Raw genomic sequence first — 22641 nt, forward strand, 5'->3', positions numbered from 1 at the left:
GCCATAAAAAGTGGAATTATGTTTTAACAGTCCATCGGAGAGCATCCACGATGGGGCGCCCTATGCTTCGCCACATCATCATTTTATGTTGGTTTCATATTGGTAGTATTTTAGTATTAATGTATGTTATTAAGGACGATATATATTAAATGTTATAAAAAATAAATATTTTCATATTGATTTAATTTTAAATTTATTTAAATTTATAATTTCCAATTTTAACATAATGTTACTATATAGGAGCACTATTTTTTTAAATCTTATATAATGATATTTATTTATTTTTTACAATGTCAAATTAGTAGAAGGAAGATATTTTAAATCTATGCACGGGTGTTACACTAGTTTAGATAATAAACTAGTTTAAACGACTTTTGTTCATGCGCATTATCATTATTATTTGCAATATCATATGCATAAATACACCAATTTTATTTCCTAAAATTCAAACCACGTTGGTTTCTTCTTAAGAAACGACATCGTTTTTCAATGCTCACATGGAGTATACAGTAACATTAATTTCAAGGCAGTCTGTGATACGTAGGCCTGCTTAATCGGTTCTCCGGTTCTTGAGTACCCGGAACCAGAACCGGAACCGGAACCGGAACCGACCTAGTAATTGAGGAACCGGGAACCGGTTTTCCGGTTCCGGTTCTACCCAGAACCGACTGTTTCTTACCCGGAACCGAATAATAAATCAATTTTAGATTTTCAAATTTTATAAGATACTATTATTAATTAGTATCCAATTATCTTATACGCGTGTGTGTCTGTATTGAGGCTGTGTGTGCGCGCTTAGGGCTATGTGTGTGCTTGTTGTGTGTGTGTGTGTGTGTTTAGGTGTATACTTTTGTGTTGATTTTGATTTTCAGGTGTTATACTTTTTAGGTATTTATTGAATTATTGTTTTTAGATATTGGAATATTGGAAGATGAATATCGTTATCTTGTTGATTTGTATTTTTGTGTGTTTCTTTGAATTTTTCGTTATAAATTGCTATATTTCTAGATGTTGAATTATTCAAAAAAGTTTAAAATTAAAACTACAAATCGGATCCGGTTCGTAACCGGAATCAGCCGGGTAAGAAACGGTTGGTTCCGAACTGGAACCGGTCGGAACCGATTCCGGTTCCGATTCCAGAATTCATGAAAATTTGTAATCGGGTACCCGGTCAAACCGGACCGGATAGAACCGGAACAGGTCGGTTAAGCAGGCCTAGTGATACGTCAGTAACTTAAGAAAGATAGTTTACCGATTTTTTAGTCATAGAATCCTAGGGAAAAATTGTACTACTGTAAATCATGATATCAGTAGTTAATTTCAAACTACATAGAAAATTTGGATTTGATCAATGATATTATGTGGAATAAATTAGAGAAAACAAGTAAATAAATGTCACTGAATTTCATTTTTCGAAACATAATTGTCTTTTATTTCCTTAACCACTTTCAATAAAATCAGTAAATGATAACAAAAATGTTAATATGGAATTAGGATAGGTCTGGCGTAGTGCCAAAGGAGCGCAGGGGGTAAAAGAATCGTAATTCTCAAATAATTATATCTATAAGTTAAATTTCGGCACTTAATTTCACCTACTTAGGTGTTGGATATAATTAGTTTAAAACACATAATAAATTACAAAATTTTTGTTCATACGCATTATATTATCATTTGGAAATCATATACTACATCAAACTCCCTTCCTTTTGTGAATATTTATGCATTAGCAATAGTGATTCTTTAATATTATCACATATTTAGATATGATAATATCATATTTATTGAAGTTAAAACAAAAATACGATACTATGATCATAAAGATGAAATGAAACAAAAAGTTTCTAGCCTATCTAGTTCAACCAAATAAGAATTTCGTATCCTTGTACCCAATTTTGTTGATTGTACATAACATATGTAAATTGACGAGGATCCGTCGCCCACTTGTAATAAGTCCTTTTCAAGTTATTTCTTAGCACGTCAACCTGGCTTAACACGAGTTTGTCGATAACTTCACCATCGACCCTTCTAACTGCTGCATATCTGGATTTAGGAAGTGTCACTTGCACTACATCAGGGTCTACAGGGTCAGGAATTCCTCCATCTTGGTATTTTGTAGGTATGTAATAATAGACCGTATAAGTAGAATTTAAAACATCAGTCATCAATACCGGCCCTCTATCACTCTCCATAATGTCCACGAAACCGTTATTATCCTCAAAAAAGTAATCATACAAACTGCACGCAAAATACAAATAACTGTTATCACACTAATTCAATAATTGAATATGTACTTATCTAAATCAAATTAACATTTTCTATTGTTCATTACAAAAAAAATGACTTACACTTCTCCGCCTTTATCAACACCACTCTGAATGGATGATTGTTCAACGCTCGGAGCTGTTACCCATATGGCTGCTTTGTATTGTCGTATTTCGAAATCTTTTTCACTGTGAATAACAGTAAATGACGGACAATCAATTTTGTTACATTGAACTGGAGGACCATTTCCTCCATACCCTCTAGTTTCACCACCTTTGCATTCTTGTAAAGCTATGCAAGAAAAAATTATCAATAAACAAAGTGTGTTTGTTGACATTGTAAGAAATTATTTGTAATGATGTTATTTTACCAATTTGAGAGGAGTATATATAGTCACGGAAAATACTAGTACAATATTTTCATTAATTAGTCATTGATCTTCTAACTTAAGTATATATGACAAGTTGTGATTGCGTTACCAAAAAATCGTAAAGTTAAACATAGTAAAAATCATTGACTAGGATGATATAAAATTTTTTGCGTAACGTTACTCCCATGATGGGTGTTAAATTTTACTCCATAATATATGCATTTATACGGACGTAGTTAAATAGAGAAAAAATCATTGACTAGGATGAGATAACAAATTTTGCGTAACGTACTCCCGCCATGGGTATTAAATTTGTAAAATATATGCATTTATACGGAGGAGAAATAATAAGCGATTTTCATTTTAATCATGATTCTTTTATTCTTTTAGAATATTCTTTGGGAAATACTCCTTATAATGTGTACTGTTAATATAAGTCATCTTTAAAAAAAATTTATTTTGAGTAATTTTCAGTGATTGTATACCAAGACAATATTCGAAAGGAAAACTATAACTACTTTATAATGAATTCTTGTTTTATTATAGAGCATACCTGATTAAGTTTGAAAATCTAATGGATGAACTGTACTGAATCTTTTCAGTTTTCACACCGAATATCTTAATTAAATAAGACCAAATCATAATAAGTTTATTAGAATAAATTTTTTAGTTTCTATCGCTCATAGAAAAATAAAAATAAATACTACTGAAAAAAAAATCTTATAATTCACCACCTTGTTTAAGACCACCGGGATTGAATATTGTTTGATGGTCGTTTATTAGAATAGATTTTTAACGTCTATGGCTCATAGAAAAATAAAAATAAATGATATTGAAAAAAAACTTACATTTGTCCACCTTGTTGAATACCACCTACTACCTAGAGTTGAATATAGTTTGACGGTCGGAGTTGTTACCCATAATGATTGGAGGTAATTTCTCCCCCATATCCTTTAGTTTCATAAACCTTTGCATTTTTTATACAACAATGCAAGAAAAAATCATCAAGAAAAAAATTATGTTTCTCGAAGAAAACATTGGAAGAACTTGATTTGATAATGTTGTCGTTTGCTCGATTTGAGAGGTATATATATAATCACAAATAATCATGCATGTTAAAATAGTTCATAATTCTATAATTTTTGGGAAAAAAAGGAATGGAAGCTATAATTTTGTCATACACATTGTGATATCTTGGACACCCAGTGTGGCCGTAGTAGCCGTCGTGCAACGGCAAACTCACATCTCTCGGCTTCTTTTCCTCCTTCTCTTTCTAAAATCTCACCGCCTCCAAGCTTCTACAATTCCACCAAGAGCGACGGTGTGAATCTATGCTGATTCTATTTTAGTTTTTCCGTGGAATTTGGTTTCAATTTGTGTAAATTGGATGTAGATTGCGCAGTAGATCAATGGATGCAATTTAAATTTACTTATTATTAATTAAGTTGAAATTTATAAACACTAAATTATACTCCTACTAGTTTGATTTACCCATCGTAACTCTTTATTGAGAAAAGTGAGAAAATTTTGTTTTGTATTTTTTGCATTTTTAATTAATTAAAAGTATTTTATATTTAAAATTTTCTGAAAAAAATATTAGGTTATAATTTAGGCTCTAATATAACATAATTAGTAACTTAATCCAGTCAAAATCAACTAAACAGCCGTTGACTGTTAGATTTAAACGGCGCCGTCTAAAAAGGACTAAATCTGGCCGTTTTCAATTGTGTTGGACCAAATAATTCAAAAGATAATGTTCTTGATCAAAATCATAAAATCGTCGGATGTTCAAGACCATTTTACTCCTTCAATATTTAACTTGTGACCTTTCAAATGCTCGTTTCTTGCTGACCTTTGACCAATCCCTAAGCTTTCCCACAACCCATCTTGTCTGATTTCATGTTAAAAACGAGATATGAAAATTATATTCTCTCATTAAACACTCTTTAATTCAAGTTCTTTTGGAAGTAGAAAATCTCATTCATTTTGGATTTATTTTGCCTTCGTTTTCGTCGCGTGCGTGGCTTGTTTTGCCGAATCGTCTTCATTACCTTGAACTTGAATGAAGTATGTATCGATCTCGAATCGAATTTAATTTGAAACTTGTTTGGGGGGCATGAAAATTGGTTGTGAAAGAAGTTCATTTCAAAACATGTTTTGTGGCAGTTTTTAGTGCGACTTTCCCGACTCGTTTGAAATCATTTTCCTTTGGAACATTGCAGATTTGTAGCTTCATAAACCAGCTACGTGTATATGATTTTAGATCTGAGTTCTGTGAAGGTTTGGTAGCTGTTTCAAGCCTTGGAAAAAACCCTTTCAAAATGACTAATACTTTAAAATAAAATATTGTACAAAGAAGTGAAAGAACAATGAGAAATGATTAAAAAAAAGTTAAATGTATTAGAAGAAAATTAATAAACGTAAACAAGAAAATCTAGATGTATTAGAAGTAGAAAAGCTAAAATAGTTAAATATTATAATTATAATTATAGTAATAATGCGTTATGGGGAATTAAATGCTAAAGTAGTTACAAAAATTAATCCATTTAAGGATAAAGCTTAAAATCCGTTAGAATAAATAAATGCTCAAATAAGATCAAAGAATTATTCCACTTTATATATATGCGCTACTGCCAACCAGGACTCGAACTGCGATCTCAACACTGAATAAGTGTAATTTCACCGTTGCACCACCACTGATTTTTCGAGTATTCATCTAGTAACTTATTTTTAAACTTAGGTACGTGGTGCCGGCCGAAGCCCATAATTCTGAGCGCCGGCCGGGTGCCCTATGATATCTGTTCCGGTTCTTGTGGCTGTTTGCTGAGCTGCGCGGACCGGATCGTGCCGTGAAGACGGGATTGTTCCACGGCGAGTGGGCGTAAGTGGTTGCATCCTTTCTTCTTTTACATGTTATGAGGTCACGTTTTTGGGTATGTTGTCGTCCCATCGGATTTACTCGAGCCACGAGGTTGCGCATTACGTGCAGAAATTGATCGCCGAGGAAGGATAAGTGACCGGAACCGATGGCCTCTTTCAGGGACATGGCTTCCAGATTACTCAAATTGTTTCGATATTTATTAAATTGGGCCTCGTTTTTTTTTGTTTTATGGTTGGACGAAGTATAGTTGAGAGTTGGGTTTAGTCCCTATTAAATTGTTGCAAAGGAAATTCACCCATTTAATTTTGATGTGGGACTTATTTAAAGGTATTTTGGGCTAAAATCATTACAAATCTTGGGCTTGCTTTTATTTTTAAGTCAATTTTTGGATTCATAGTTTCAAATAATTAAATCTTTCGATTTAACTAGACCTAAAAATGAAAAATCAAACTTTCGAATTCAATTAATACGAGAATAAGCGGAAACCTCTCAAGTGAATCTTAGAAGGGAGTAGGATGCATATGTTGGTAGGAAGATGCATGACATTGTGACAAAGGGCTTCTGTTTATTTTTTGTAGCCAAAAGGATTATATTCTGTTATCTAAATGGATTCATTTTGAGTAATCCTTGTATAGTTTTCGTGATAGTGGATGTGTTTTCCATCACGATTTGTATTGTATATGAGTGATGCAGTTTCATCAATTTCATATAAACGGTGTTGGAAATTAACGCACTCGCATAATCAATAAAAACGGGAATTAAGATGAATATCACTTACATTTTATTATAAAATTCATTTAAAACTAACAGACTCCTTAACAATAAAAGATTCCTCCATAGCAACGAAAATTTGGCCGATGTCGAGTATGTAAGCGACAAAGGACCAAAACAAGAAAGGAAAAAACAGGGGGTGCTGTAGGAATCGATGTATCCAAACGATTTAGTGGCTGCCCAACGAGCCACTAGGAAAACTGGAGAACCTCATAATTGAGGGCTTCTAATTCTATCCACCAAAAGTGCAACCACTATACCATTTGGATTCATGACACCTAGCCTTCATCAACGACCTCATACAACTCCAACAGGCTACTACTCTCTTCATTCTCTTTCACCATAACTCCCAAGTGCAACCATTTGGACCCTTGTTTTGTTTCGATTCATTCATGTCTATATTTGGTGTTTCTCATAAAATTATTTTTGATTTAAACTCCCAATATATTTGATGTTATATAACACATTAGATACAAGATATCACACCGTTGCCAGTCTCCTAGGATGAAAAACTCCTCCTCCTCCTCCTTGCCTCAAAACAACGATCGATGCTCATCTTTGGTCACGAGCGCCAGTTTTCTTCATCTTCTCATCCCATCTTGCCACCAAGAAATGACTGTAAATCATAAACAGTAGCTACATATTTAGTCCCATCCAAGGCGAATACAACACCATTTACACACTAATTTAGGCTTACGACTCCATTTATCAGCAAAAGAGAATCAAGAATCACCAAAATATAAGAATTTTGAGAAGTATATAACTCACACTCTATACTTAAAAACAGTTGGTATTCTTAAATCCGCAATCACCTTATTCTTGCAACAAAGTGAAGTAAACGACCACAGAAATATGTATACAGGGTAGTATCGGGAAACTAGAATTGGGGTGGGGATTACCTTCGTTTTGATTTGAGGTGTTCCTGGCTTAGTGGTAGTAGTACTACTTCCGAATCCAAACTTGGGCTTCTTTTCTGCAGGCTTCAAGATTTGAAAGGAGCACATCAAGGTCTCATCCACGCTCATCATGGCGCCGGCATTGTCGAATTCTCCGCAGTAGTTTGGGGCTGAGAATATTGTCACGAGTTGTCTATCAGCAAAAAACTCATATCCATCTTCGACCACCTGCAAGAATATGAGGGCTAAATTAGTTTTAAATTCCATAACTTCACCATGCACTCAACAAGAACAAGTACAGATCAAACCTGGTGGGCACGGCAAATAAGGTCAAGATCGTGTTTTTGAAGAAATTCCGTCACCTTATCTGGACCAAAAGTATATGAGACTCCCCTATCATTCATTCCCCATTCTTTGACGTCTTTGCTGGGGTCAGACCATAGTAAATCGCACAGTAAGCCGGTTTCAGGAACATCAGTCGGGCGCTGTAGATTTCTAATTTGATTTAAATCGTGCAGATCCGGAGAGAGTCCTCCGTGCATGCACAATATCTTCTCGTCAATTAAAGCTGCAACAGGTAGACAGTTGAAACAGTCTGTGAAAACTTTCCATAGTCTTACGTTAAACCGTCTTTTGCATTCATCATAGAATCCGTATATACGATTGACTGATGCGCATTCGTGGTTTCCCCGCAGTAAGAAGAAGTTTTCAGGATATTTTATCTTGTAGGCGAGTAAAAGGCAGATTGTTTCCAGGCTTTGCTTCCCACGATCCACATAATCCCCCAAAAATAAGTAATTTGATTTTGGGGGCAATCCACCATATTCGAAAAGTCTAAGAAGATCTGAATATTGGCCATGAATATCCCCTGCCGAATAATTGATTCACATGGGGAAAGGTTAACAATGGAATTTGATGAAACAATCACAAGGAAGAATGAACTAATAATTTGATTCACATGCCAGTCCCAGAGACATGAAACATGCAGAACAACAAATTTTCAAAATTCAAACATGTATATGCAGAACTTTCGAAATTCAAGCATTCCATTTGAATTCAGTCTAAGAAATAAAATACTCCATCTGGTTTTCAGAAAAGTTTCTTCAACCAAGAGGACCAAACAATTTTGATCAACTAAATGTTATGTACAGTATAATATACTCCCTATGTTCCCTAGTAGTGGAGTCATTTTGTCATTTTGGTACGTTCCATAGTAGTGGAGTCATTTACCTTTTTAGTAAAAGTCAACACATTTCTTCTCACTTACTTTTCTCTCTCTCTTACTTCATTCTCTCTACTTTTTCCTCTCTCCTACTTTATTATCTTTTAATTTAATACATTACACACATTTTTCTTAATCTCCGTGCCGGAAAGAAATGCCTCCACTACTATGGAACGGAGGAAGTATCATTCAACTAATCACTTTTCCAAAGACTTTCCCATAACAGCAACAGAATCTCAAAGCCACATGCGGTAATAGGATCGATTATACGTGATAAAGATTAAATGGGTCATGTCATCTGTCATAAGAAAAATCTGTAAATATCTTCTCGTGCGTAATTGTAGAAGAAATCTCTGATGATGGATTGAATATGTTTCCAGATCCCAATAGCAAAGATAGTATAGCTACAATCGTCTATGTAAATTACTACACTATAATTTTTTAAGATTATTTGCTCAATGCCTAGCACAGTAAAAAGATATGAAGTTGACTGATAAGGAATGCTTAAAAAGGTAACTAGTACAACAAGATGTCCACCTCCATAATAGCATGCTCCAACCTTACATGGTTCTTCAAGCTAAGTCTATTGTTTGATACTATGGTTATGTTAAGATAAGCCCAAATATGGATATATATCTGAATATTTCATGTGTTTGATATAAAACTATAATGGGCCTTGTTTTTTTCAAAAGCCCAACACGCACAACACACACCAAAACAGCTCGCCATCGCCATTCTCTTCTTCCTCCTCCTCTTTCCCTCACTTCCCCCAAATTCCACCCACCTGCTTAATCTCCCACCCTAATTCCTCCGACTAACCCCCCTCGTGTATTTTCCGCCAACTTTCCCACCCTAATTCCCCCATCGCCATTACCTTCCGATTCTCGTGTATTTTCCGCCAAATTTTTGGGGGTATTACGGCTGCGGAGGATCTCTGATTGTTTCCGATAACCATGGGTTCGATTGGAGCAGATCTGAGCCGGAAAATCCACCCCCGAGCGGTGGACGACTTCGATCGGTTGCCGGACTCGCTCATCCTATTGATCTTCAATATAATCGGAGACGTCAAGCACTTGGGGCGATGCTGCGTCGTTTCGAGGCGGTTCCACTCGCTTGTTCCCCAGGTCGACAACGTCGTTGTCCGCGTCGACTGCGTGATCTCCGACGACGATCCTTCCTCCACCTCATCCTCCTCGTCCTCCGCCTCCTCCGCCGCCGACAAGTCGCGCCACCCGATCTCCTCCTTCTTCCGCACCTTCTTCTCGGGACTCCAAACGGACGCCCGGCGTGAGAGTGACAAATGCGGTGTGTGAACGGAGACAGCAGAATGAGAGAGATGGAGCTGCCTGGCTTTGTTTTCCCAATTTGAGAACTAGAGAGAGAGAGGTGGAAGTCTTTGTCACATAGAGAGAGAGTTTTGAGAATGATAATACAAAAGTTTAGGAAAAAGAGATGGGGGTTGGGATTGTTTCTGTTTTGTGAATTGTAGAAGATGACACAAAGAGAGAGAAAATAGGAGTGGAATGGCTGTGTACGTGTAGGAAGAGTAGGGAATAGGAGTAATAGTTTATTTGTTTATTTCTTTAACTTTTACAGTAGGGAAATAGGCCCAATAGGCCCAATAACATATATATCTAATCTGTGCATAACCCAACCAACGTATCAAACGATTTGGAGCCCTAAGCATACTACACCCCACAATTTGGAGCTACGGTTTAACTCGTTTGAACTTTTCATTACTACCATTTTCTTGTTTCACATCAAAGTTTAGCAGCACACTTCCTTATCTAAGTCATAAAACTCCTTATGCAAACAATTTGTTCAAAATCATTTTAGGGTTTAAATGCAAATGCATTTCTCACTTCAATTAGCATGTAAATAGACCAATTTAAACGAAACACTCAGCCTAAAATGAATTCTGTGCGCATGATGATACAAGTATCACAAAGCCTATTGGAGTCAACCCACACATGAAAACAACAGAAAAGCTCTCCAACAAAATCGAAATCAAACAAAACCCTAATAAAATCGATCAACACCAAAACAAACATTTCCCAACTAAAAAAAATGCAACTTTGAAGAAAATCATACCACAAATCTTAATTGGAGCTTCAAGGTCGAGAAGATTAGGCTGGTGCATAAAAATTTCTTTGGACTGCAAGCAGAGGCGTCTGATCTCCGACTCCGAGAGCTGCACCTGCTTTCCTGGCCTCCCTTTTACCTCAAGCAGCCGGTTTATTATATCATCGAGTGACGCTGAATCCATCTAATTCCCTTCTTCTTAGCAAATTTCTCTCATACAAATGAATAGCCAGTGAATTGGGTGAGAGGGAGAAGAATAAAGTGGGCGTGCGTGTTGCTGGTGCGTTTTGAATGGAAGAATTTAGCTTTAAACCTTTTCTCTACTGGGTGTGGCTTCTTGTTATCATTATCCTCTTTTCAGTTGTGAAATCCCCCCTTTTTTCGTTTGCGTTTTCCTTGAGAGACTTTTTTGAAGAGTCGAGAATTTTCGCTTTGTTCATCACAGCAATTAAAGAATTTCGTTGTACAGTATATAGTTAATGTTTTTTCCTCCAAAATAAGAAAAGAATTTTCATTTATTCTTCACCTTTATGTAGAAAATGCGTTGCTGAAATGAAACCGAATTTGATAGAGTAGAATTTATTTCCATGGATTTAGTATTTTTTTTCACTTACTATTTTCGAATTTGTTGAGTTGGTTTGATAGAGTAGAATTTATTTCAATGGATTCATAGTATCGATGATTAAGTATATTAATACTATGATATATGAATATGTATTTTATTTTTTGTTGATTATACCCATAACGTGTTATGATTCTTGAAGTCTACATTTCAACCTCAACTGAATACCGTGTCAAGTTTTTTATTATATAGTTCTATTTGATACTAAATATTTGATGGATTGTTTGTTTGTTTGTCTGTGTGCGTGTATTTGGTTTGTGTAAGGTCTAATGTGTCATACTAAATTTTTTATTAAAATAGCATGGGCCTTCTACAAGCACATACAATACATTTGTATATTTTGGCATTTACAAAGCCAAGTTATAGCTAATTCTAATCGATGAGAAAACGTTTTTCATATAGTAGTTTAAATCCCATAGGCTTGCATCTTGAATATGAGAAAGAGAGGAGCATAAACAACAAATCTCACTCACTCTTTCCACTGTACACCAATTGCAAGAAAGTGAAGAAACTAGCAACAGACTCATAGCTAAAACCTAACAAGTAGATCACACTATACACAATACACAGACAAGGAAATCTTCAATGTAAAGGACCAAACAAAATGGTTTACCTTTGCATTACTGACTGAAAGCATCCACAAGTTCAGAAAACCTTTGGTGGATTAATCATTCTGTCGTCTGAATGGCTGAAAAATCACACATTAGCCGAAGCTATTACAATTTTCACAGTTTCTCCACGGAAGATATATTTTATATGCATCATCGACTTGTTTCCCTCAACAGTTCAGCGACGTCCGTGATCATTATTGTGGATCAGAGTATTCTCGATCCCCGAAGTTGGTTAAGGTCATCCTATTCTACCACCAAGAAATGACTGCAATGATACAAAAAATAAGTAGAGATTTAGGTTCTTCAAATTGCACGACGACAAGGTCGAGCGAAAGCCTAAAAAGAGAACGTTATTGTGCCTACGGGAAGTCCCTTAAGATGTCGGATTCTAAAGAGTCAAAGTTGTGATTAGGAGATTACCTTTGTTTTCATTAGAGGAGTTCCCAGCTTAGCTGTAGTAGTGCTCCCAAATCCAAATTTGGCCTTCTTTTCTGCAGGCCTTAAAATCTGAAACGAGCACATCAAAGACTCATCCACGCTCATTATCGCACCAGCATTGTCAAAATCTCCACAGTAATTTGGGGCCGAGAATATTGTCACAAGTTGTCTGTCAGCAAAGAACTCATATCCATCTTCGACCACCTAAAAATTGCCAGAGCCATTTAAACTAAGATTTGACAATGTGGACAAGGTAATTGACAGAATAACAGCCAGTTCAAACCTGGTGGGCACGGCAGATAAGGTCAAGATCATGCTTTTCAAGAAATTCCTTGACCGTCTCGTGACCAAAAGTATACGACACTCCCCTATCGTTAATCCCCCACCCTCTGATATCTCTGCTAGGATCAGACCACAGCAAATCGCATAGTAAACCAGTTTCAGGGACGTCAGCGGGACGCTGTAAATTTCTGATTTGATCCAAAGTATTGAGATCCGGAGAGAGTCCTCCGTGCATACACAATATCTTCCCATCAATTAGAGCTGCAACAGGTAGACAGTTGAAGCAATCTGTGAACACTTTCCATAGTTTTACATTAAACCGTCTTTTGCATTCATCGTAAAATCCATATATGCGGTTGACTGAAGCACATTCATGGTTGCCCCTCAGTAAGAAAAACTTCTCAGGGTACTTTATTTTGTAAGCAAACATGAGGCAGATTGTTTCCAGGCTTTGCTTCCCCCGATCCACATAATCACCCAGGAACAAGTAGTTTGATTCAGGGGGTGACCCACCATACTCGAAAAGTCTAAGAAGATCAGAATATTGGCCATGAATATCACCTGCCAAAGTTATGAATGAGAAAATGAAAAGCTAAGACTGGATTTTGGCAGTACTATACATAATCCACGGAAATTGGGTATGCAAGAGTGATGTGTGAGGCCGTAAATTTCAAGAGTTCCACTACAAACTCCAACTTGGAACTGAAGAATTAACAAAACCAAAAGAGCTTTTTCTTGAAGATCACTGTATGTCTTTTCAGCACAGGATCTTCAACTAAATAAGACCACATAATTTGGGAAGTAGTAAGAGGATGCACGGTGGATACTTAAAAAAGACTGGGGTAATAGGCAGCTCACACGTATACAGCTAAAAGACTGGCATAGAGACTACAAGGTGGGTGTTGCCTGTCATTAAGCATCTAATGTAGTGATTTTAAAGAAAATTGAAGAAGCATGTCTCTCCTATTAATGCAGAAAAGATACTTAATCTCATGTGCGTTCTAGACCTCACTTGTTGTCCATACTAAAAATGCAAACGTTTCCGAGTTGCCACACAAGCACATAACAAATAAGCAAATTCGAATTCTTTGGCCTTTCAAGATCATAGAACACCCCATAGATTGTTGAGACTAGTTTCATAATCATGGAGACCACTGATCATGAATACATACAGCACTTGTAGAAGTCCATCCACAAGTTTTAGGGACAAAAACAGAAAAGCTGTGCAGAAAACTGATGAAGAATGGAACGAAATTGCACAGCAAACAGTCAACGTCATAAATTTTAAAAGACGAGGAAGACAAATCTGATGACAGAGAATAACAGCACATTCAAACGCTCCAACTCTCATAGCCCCTTCCAAAATTGGCTTTGCAAACCAAGGTTCGAGTTCACCATAAACTAAGTTCACTGCTAAAGCTTAAAACAGCAACGTTTTTTCTTTCTTTAGTAAAACTCTTCACATATTCCATTCCTACACCAGTAAACTCAATCATTCCCAAACTAGAGCTCAAAAGTCAACGCTGATCACAAGTTCCACTTCAAGTCAACCCACCACAAAAAACCAGGAAGGAAAAAACCCAAAATGAAACAAAACCCTACCAAGTCAATAGGACAGTAAATTCGATCAGCAGTAAACAACATTTCGTTTTAACCAAAATAAAGGAGTGCACAAAAATCGAAACTTGGGAGAAAATCTGACCACAGATTTTAATGGGGGCTTCAAGCTCAAGAAGATTAGGCTGGTGGAGGAAAATCTCTTTGGAATGGAAACAGAGCTTTCTCATCTCCGACTCCGACAGCTGCGCTTGCTTCCCAGGCCTCCCTTTGACCTCAAGCAATCGATTGATTATATCATCCAAAGCCACTGAATCCATCTGATTCATCCCTTTTTCTTCGTTTAACCAAAACCCAGGTCGTGTGTGGATTGTTTTGTTAGTAATTCTTTATAGTTTTGAAAATGGCGTCGCCCCTCCCAGGAAGATGGCAGTCGGTAGATTCCAACGAATGAAATACTAGTATTTAAATTGATATATTTTAATGGGAAATTGATCTATAAAATCATAAATTTTACCTAAAATTTGGTATTTCCTGCTAACTTTGAAATCGGTATATAATATCACAAACTTTGCACTTTATTTGGTATTTCTCATGGCATGCTATTATTATATTTGACTAAATTATGAGGTTTTTTTATCATACTTAACTCAATTAAATCAACGTGGTTTTCAACGTGACTTTTTATCCTACATGTTATAAACTTAAAAAATGATTTAATATATCATAAAGCATATCACGGTTGCCTACATAAAATAATATTTTGATTAATATATCTTATTTGAGTGGGTTTAGGAAATATCAAATAAAATGCAAAATTTATGATATTATAGACTAATTTCAAAATTCATGGAAAATACCAGATTTTAAGCAAAAGTTCATGATTTTAGACCTCCCTATTTTAAATTGATCAATCGAATTTGTAAACCGAAATGATTTGGATTCGAATGTTTACTAGTACTCCTAGTATTTAAAAAAAATGAACTACATGAATAAGAGTAATTACTACTATAACCTTTTAATTTTGCACAAAAATGTTATATGGTCTTCGTTTCATATAGTTTCATATAGTTTTCGGTATCTCGTGATAAAAATAATCATAGGTACCACATATGAGATTTTTAAGCTACGAAGGATATTTTTGGAAATTTAAATTAAACGATACTCCCCAAACATGTAATAATTCCTCCGTCTCCAAAAATTGACAAAGTCATATATAACACGGATTTTATTATGAAATTGGTCAAATAAGAGACGGATAGGAAAAGTAAGAGAGAGAGAAAAATATAGTGAAGTAATATTAGTGGATTGTGCGGTCAGAGTGTTTGTTTGTTCAAAACTTTCTTTATATAGACCTTGTCTAATTTTGTAGGGCCCCCAAAATGAAAAAAATAGTTTATTTTTTGGGGACGGATGAGTATTTTTTTTCTTACTTTCTTCTTTCTTTTTTCTTCTTAGTTATATTTCTTCAATTTCTTCTTTCTTTTTTAGTGTGATATAACGAGCTCGAAATAATGGATTATATTTCCGAAGCTAAAGATTATATGAAGATGAAACCTTTTAAATTTATCTTTATTTTCTTCCATTACAAGATTTTTTTGAGAAAAAAAAAAACAAATGGCATGAAAAAGAAGGACACCCATAGCATGGTATTCTATAAATAAATCATTGAATAATGGGATTTAATATCGCACAAGTTTTTCGTATAAAACCATGATCCATTATTATATCTACTAATGTTTAACTAATTAATTTTTTTTTTTTTGTAAAAATGAAATTGTGATACATTGAACCATACTTTACTTTTATTTTAAAAACTAAAAAAAGTTTGCCTACTAATTGGGCATATCAATTAAATAATAGATAAATGAATTAGGGAAAAGAGAGAAATGAATTTGGAAAGGAGAGAAGAAAAAAGACATGATTTTTATAATATCATTTTAGGACGGAAATTATCATCATTTACCAAAAAAATGTGATTTTTAGGTAATTAAAATGATACCGTAAAACAAAAATGTACTATTTTAGTGTAAAAATATATAATCAGATATACTAGTATTGTCTAGTTCACTCTTTAAAAAATGCCAATAAAGGACATGCCAATAAAAAGTTATGACGTATGTAAAAGTTTTATAAATTTTAGTGTTACCTAAAATATGCTTGATTTTGAATACTACAAAGATGTACTATTTTAGTTTGTTTATTTAAAATTCCTCAAATTTATCATAAATTTATCTATATATGATAAAAAAAAGTTTTTTTAAATATGTAAAAATAATAATATATTAATGAATCACTTAACATTTATCTATATATGATATACTATATCACACGAGTCACATGTCACAACTAAATCACTTAACATTCGCTATAGATAATTGTATGATGTAGGAGTATAATTTAATTTAAACTTCATCATCTTCAATTTTCAAAGTTTTAAAAAATAAATTCCATGGTATATTTGACCGGATAGATTCACATCGATTCCAATCGAAATCTGTCTCTTAATCGTCTCATCTCTTAACTATTCATGAGCTCCAATGTATTTTTCACTCCATCTCTTAACTAAGAGACAACACCTGCAATCATTCATCTCTTATCCGTCTCTTAACCATCTCATCCCTTAACTATTCATTCAATTTCATTTTTTATTTTTATTTCCAACAAATTCAATTAATAAAAACACACTTCATTAAATAAAATAAAATTACAACTTAAAATTCTAAAAAATTAAAAACCTCATTAATAAAATTCTTAAAAAAAATTAAAATACATAATTTAAATAAAAAATACATATTTTTTATGGTGGATTAATTTGTGGGAATGATTTGATATTTATAAAAGTGATTGGAGGCTTAAAAAAATTAAAAATTTACAAAAAAAACGGCTATAAACGGCTAGTATATTTTTTGGGAATTTTTTTTAAATTTTTGAATTTTTCCTGATTTTTTTTAAAAAAATATTTTTTCAGATAAAAACGACGCACACTCACGGGCCGGCGAGTGGACGTCACGGACGAACCGGAGCTCGCCATGTCGCCAAAGTGCGTGGCGAGACGTCTCTCGAGCCGTCCCTCCAGGACGAGCGTCTCTCCGAGACGAGATGGAGACGAAAGGCTGCAACAGTGCCTCATATCCGTCTCATCTCTCCGAGACGAGATAAGAAATGGTTAAGGAATGTGTTGCGGATGACCTAAGAACTTCTAACTATAGCCTATTCAAAGACCACTCCCTCATAGTAATATAAATAAAAACAACCTAGTATAACAAGATAAAATAATTTTGATTTTCAAAGTTTGAAATTGAATATATCATCATCATCATCATCATCATCATCATCATCATCATCATCATCATCATCATCATCATCATCATCATCATCATCATCATCATCATCATCATCATCATCATCATCATCATCATCATCATCATCATCATCATCATCATCATCATCATCATCATCATCATCATCGGACTGTAGGATTAATAAATTGTATCGATCCAATAATTTCAATTTGTTTATGCTCGCCCTAAAAACAAAGAACGAACAAGTCCTTATTCCAATCGAAATCTTCGATTGGAAAAGGAAAAAAAACAGTAACTTCATCTTCCAACTTCCAAACAACAGCTTCTCTCAAATCATTGAAGAAATTAGTGTCCAAATTCGTTGAAAACTCGAAGATATGGCGAGCAGAAGAATGGAATAGTCGAATTACAGAAACCCATGTCTAACAATGCACCAACCGTGGGCGTCTCTGCTTGTGTATGGCATCAAACGGATTGAAGGCAGATCTTGGCCCTCCCCAATTCGAGGTAACACTTGAAATTTTTTCAAATTTGCATTCGAGTCAACTGATTCTTCTTTTTCTGAAGTTTGAATTTGTGGGTACTAGCTGTTAATTCTGTATATGCTTCTTATCAAAAAAATTTATTGTTGAGATTTGATTGTGATGATTTTGGTTGTATTGCTTTGCATGATCGAACAAAAGGAGACATTTTCAGTTGATTTCTAGCCTTTTGATGTTAGTTTTTATGCCAATTGAGACTTTAAGAGTAAACTTTTGATTTTTGAACAGGTTGTAGTTGGACAAAATAATTCCAGTCTTTATGATTTTTGTGTAGTGAGATTAGTTAGGGTGCATAGCAATCAAGGTGGAAACTGTAATGGAATTATGGATATTGCTCGATTTGGGCTTTAGGACATTGCTTGGTTGAAAGACAGAGGAGTTCGATTTCCGATATGGCTCTGATCGACTTGAATGACGAGATTTAGTGTTCGTTTTATGAATTTATCTGGAATCATGATGCATATGGAAGCTTCAATGATTACTTTTCAGCTGTTGGCCTTAGATTAATTACATCAACCTATGTGTTTAGAGACAGAGAAGTTAGAAAATCGATTGGCTTTTCGGGTGCAACATTGGTTTAATTTCCTTTGTGATCATTCGTGCAATCGGTCATTACTTTCATCATTAAGGTATATAGTCATGGTTCCGTTTTGATTTCCAAAGCCATTTTTTGTACACCTATGTGTCATGGAGTCATGCGTATTCAAGTCCAATGGCCGTTGTTTTTACTTATATAGTGTCTATATTCAGATGTGATTGTTTGTACAATTGTTACAGTGGAGTCATGAATATCTTTGTCTTCTGTTTCTTTCCAAAGGACGGGTAAGGTTCCCGAACCAGAGACAGTCTCTACAAACTGAATGGAGTAACAGATATCAAATTCCCTGAGCATTACCCGGTTTCCAGACTCCTCGGTAGCATATTATATGCATTAGTGTAAATTAGTTTACGTCTAAAATTTTCTTATCCTAATTTATGTGTATCTATGATGTCAAATAAGAACCAAAACCTCTTCCTTTCTAGATGCTGAAAACCACTAGAAATCGTGTAACCATGAATTTCGTTTTTCCATAGGCTGTGTTGACGTTGTAGGTTACCTTACTTGTGAAGAGCTAGTAAATTGGGAAGCTATCCCTGCATCGGTGAACCCCAAAACTTCTTGTTCTTTTACTTACGATTACCTGCAATAACGGGATCATTGGTATAAGTCCCTCTTGATGCATCATTGTATTTTATTATGTTTATGTTTATAAAGTTGGGATTTTGCTACTGCAGGTGAGAGTAGAAGGACAGACAGCTTTTTGTTGGCTCTGTGAGAAACCTCAGGTCTTCCATTACACCCTATACTTTTGTCGATTGTTTTGTATTTTCAGTTATTTTGAGTGTGTTTCTTAGTCTCATTTCTCAAGAAAAGAATGCCGATTCATTCATGTAGAGATTGATCGTTCCATTTGAAATGTGCGGATTCCAGGGTGTTTATAATCTGTTAAAGAAGGTGGTAGTAGAAATCAACTCGAATTATTTCCTTTATGTTCTTCCATATTTATAGTGCCCTCATATATAATCTCGCTGTGCACGTAGGTATATGAAGCTGCTGTCAGAGGTCTCTCTTCCGTCAAAGCACCACAACCAGTTACTTTCTCCCTTCCAGATCCACAAGACCGGTTCTCTCTGAAACCTGGTTCGCTTGCTTCTCTTCTGAGTTGCACAAGCGCCTCAGCAGAGGAGAAACCTCCTAGCCTCGTTGCAGCAATTGCTGGCGCTAGAGCAGCTGCAACCCAATTCTCCAAGTACAATATCCCCGGAGCTCCTAAGACAGGCAGTATTGAAGGTAATGGGAAACCAATCTCTTCGAGAACAAGGGATAAATCTAAGGAGTGGGTGCCGGTTCAACGAGCAGGTGGTGATACACCCGATAGCTCCTCTATTAAAAATGGCGAATGATTAGTGGCGTAGTTGTTTTGATAAACGATGTGCTACCCTAGGTGTGTATTTTTATAGACGCTCTCTCCGTGCATATGGAATTTAGTCATGTTCTTTTTTTCTTTTTCTTTTTTCCATATTTGTCCGTTCATGAAAATTAGTAGTACTAATATCACTTCAACCATTTTTTCTTCTACATTATCAATTTTGCATTAAAATCCTACGGCATCGAGGACGGTGAATTAGCACCGGGACAGCTCCTTTGCGGATAATGGGGTAGCCGAGGAGATGCATGACACGGTGAGCTTGTGAGATGGGGACAACGGTGCTAGGCCTGACGAAATAGGTGCCCGCACGCGATTTTGCCATGATTCACCCACCCACCCGAATCCATATCTCATAATTAAAATTAAGATATTTGTGCACGGTGACGTGAAAATTAAGTAGCATATTTTTTGTTTGGAAGACAAAAAGGAAAAACAGTAAAACATGTACAAATAAATGTAGTTGGTTAATAACAAAAAAACAAGAGCAAATGCGAGCCCATATGGAACAGACTCATCAGCCTTAGCAGCCAATATAGGGTATTTTGCGGGTTGTACACTGAAAATGTATCCCTAAATCTTAATGTCATCTTAATTTTGGTTATTCGGTTCCTATATTAATAGGTCCGGTTCTACCAAATTATCGGTTAACCGACTGACGGTCTAGTTTCAAACCAGTCTGTCCGTTTACATTATTTTTGTCCTATTAAATATTAAATGGATGTTAACAAATACATAAAACAATGGATGCAGTTGTGTTTGGGCGAAATAAGTATAGTCAAGTTTAGCAATTTCAAGTCCATCTAATTAATACAATCAACGTTGTCAAGTCGGCTTCTAGAATAAGCCATTTTATTTTATTTTGAAATTAAATATTTAAATCTATTTTACTTCACGGCAAAGAAATGATTTTAGTTCATCGGTTTGTTTCGCTAGCACCGTGCGAATTTCAAGTTATAGTCAACACACGCTATCCGATTGTGACATTTACCCATATTCCAATGCTACTTGATGGGGTGGGTACCGATGTTAGGAATTCTTGTATTCATCTAATGAGCGCAGCGGAAATTGCATACAAGAATAACAGATCTAGATTCATAATCATATTGCAAGTTGAACACGTAATACACAACGGAACTAAATCTTACTTGTTGTGTTGTTTTCTTCTACGATTGTGTCCTGCAAGTTGAATCCACTACTATCGAGGTCCACGTGTATTCTGATCCGATGCAGGAACAATTCCTCGGTACAATCACTCTATAGAGAAAGCTAGGAATTCTCTACAAAGCTTTACGTATTTTCTCTCTAATGTTACGATATTTCTCTTCTCCCACAATGGAGAATAAATAACCATTATATAGACAAAGAGTCATTAGGGTTTCATGATTGTTGGGCTTATGGACTAATTATAATTGTAGCCCAACTATAATTATTTAATCCATATTAATCTAATCTAGCCCATATCCTTTCAATCTCCCACTTGGACTAGCATTAGATATAATACGCAGTTCCAACTTTGTACCCTTGAGCGGATCAAAATACACTTATAGTGTGACCCTTTAGGCCCTCATTATCGACGGCGATCTAATCGAAGTCTGCACAAAACTCCTAGACTGCGTTGGCAGCGTAGCTCGATATATGAAGAACGTTTACGTGAATTCGGTAAACAAGCCTTTACACAAAGTTTATAGTAATATCCTTTCATTCACGAACCACCCGATTGAGCCTAAGATTTGTCATGTGTCATCCAAATAGCTCAATCACTTTATCTCATCTTTATTAAATGACCCATTCGATCATATTCAATTACTTTAATTGAATATATCTTTGCATTGGCCAATGACTTAATGGTCAAGTAATATAGAGAATTTGAGTGTTCTCTCGAAATTCTAATCGAGGAATGAATCTCATTCTTGGCTCAACTACCATTTCCATTTATCTTATGATGTACCCAATACAAGTCCGTGTCTTAATCCTCCGAGGGGAGGCAAAGCGTTGTACAAGGTCAAAGCACATCACTCAACAAACAAAATGTGTAATGACCTCAGATCCAAGGACTATTACATACTTCATGTACTAATAAACTGTAGACACTCAACAAAACAGTTTAATAGTAGGGTATACCAATACTCTCCAAAGTATACCATGTGTCCAGCACGAGTATCTAATATCTCATAGTTGTGAGAACAACTACATTCTCGAAGAATGTGATGCAAACCCCATGCTAACCTATAACATATCACCAATATCCCATTCTTGATGATCATTGGTTAGGGCTATTTTAGAATTATACTATATCATTAATGTCTCACACCATTAACAACAGTCATAATTCAAGGGAACAAATATTTAGAATAAAATCAAACATTTAAAACAATTATTCCAATAAGTGCACAAAACCCATAGGAAATAAAATTTTCATATAATGTGATCAAGTAATATTGTCTCAACACAAAATGTTTCTAAGACATATAAAACTGTAACTCCCACTGATTCAAAGCCATCTACCAACATGCATAACACCTAAGCTCTCAAAGTGCTTGTTGTGCTTTGCTATACATAACGGTTTGGTGAAAGGATCAGCCAAGTTATCATCAGTGGGTACTCTTTCTAATTTTATGTCGCCTCTTTCAATTATTTCTCTGATCAGATGATATCTTCTGGGAACATGCTTGTTCCTGTTCGTAGCTCTGGGTTCTTTTGCTTGCGCAACAGCACCAGTGTTGTCACAATACAAAGGTATTGCACTATTGGCACTCGGAATGACACCCAGTTCTTTAACGAACTCTAACAAAGCAACAGCTTCTTTGGCAGCTTCAGATGCAGCAATATA

General features: G+C 35.4%; 3 protein-coding genes across 4 annotated transcripts; 1 reads left to right on the top strand and 2 right to left on the bottom strand.

Annotated features, from left to right (window-relative positions):
* Window positions 1-6271: 6271 nt before the first annotated feature.
* Window positions 6272-10952, bottom strand: LOC121808443 (serine/threonine-protein phosphatase PP1 isozyme 3-like). The gene is made up of 4 exons (XM_042208939.1): window positions 10494-10952; window positions 7489-8048; window positions 7184-7408; window positions 6272-6900 (listed from the first exon to the last, which is right to left on the bottom strand). Exons 1-4 carry the CDS (start codon window positions 10666-10668, stop codon window positions 6874-6876), a joined length of 987 nt encoding a protein of 328 aa, XP_042064873.1. The 5' UTR covers window positions 10669-10952; the 3' UTR covers window positions 6272-6873.
* A 595-nt stretch (window positions 10953-11547) lies between these two features.
* On the bottom strand, window positions 11548-14425 carry LOC121807558 (serine/threonine-protein phosphatase PP1-like). The gene is made up of 4 exons (XM_042207822.1): window positions 14140-14425; window positions 12439-12998; window positions 12138-12359; window positions 11548-11982 (listed from the first exon to the last, which is right to left on the bottom strand). Exons 1-4 carry the CDS (start codon window positions 14321-14323, stop codon window positions 11956-11958), a joined length of 993 nt encoding a protein of 330 aa, XP_042063756.1. The 5' UTR covers window positions 14324-14425; the 3' UTR covers window positions 11548-11955.
* Window positions 14426-17500: 3075 nt separating this feature from the next.
* LOC121807559 lies at window positions 17501-19887 on the top strand. Of its 2 annotated transcripts, XM_042207823.1 has the most exons (5): window positions 17501-17806; window positions 18916-18983; window positions 19117-19167; window positions 19277-19336; window positions 19423-19887. In XM_042207823.1, exons 1-5 carry the CDS (start codon window positions 17728-17730, stop codon window positions 19783-19785), a joined length of 621 nt encoding a protein of 206 aa, XP_042063757.1. In that variant the 5' UTR covers window positions 17501-17727; the 3' UTR covers window positions 19786-19887. The 2 variants fall into 2 exon arrangements, with proteins under 2 accessions (XP_042063757.1, XP_042063758.1); XM_042207824.1 differs by lacking the exon at window positions 18916-18983.
* Window positions 19888-22641: the final 2754 nt, after the last annotated feature.

Source organism: Salvia splendens, chromosome 6, assembly GCF_004379255.2.
Source record: "Salvia splendens isolate huo1 chromosome 6, SspV2, whole genome shotgun sequence".
Lineage (NCBI taxonomy): Eukaryota > Viridiplantae > Streptophyta > Magnoliopsida > Lamiales > Lamiaceae > Salvia > Salvia splendens.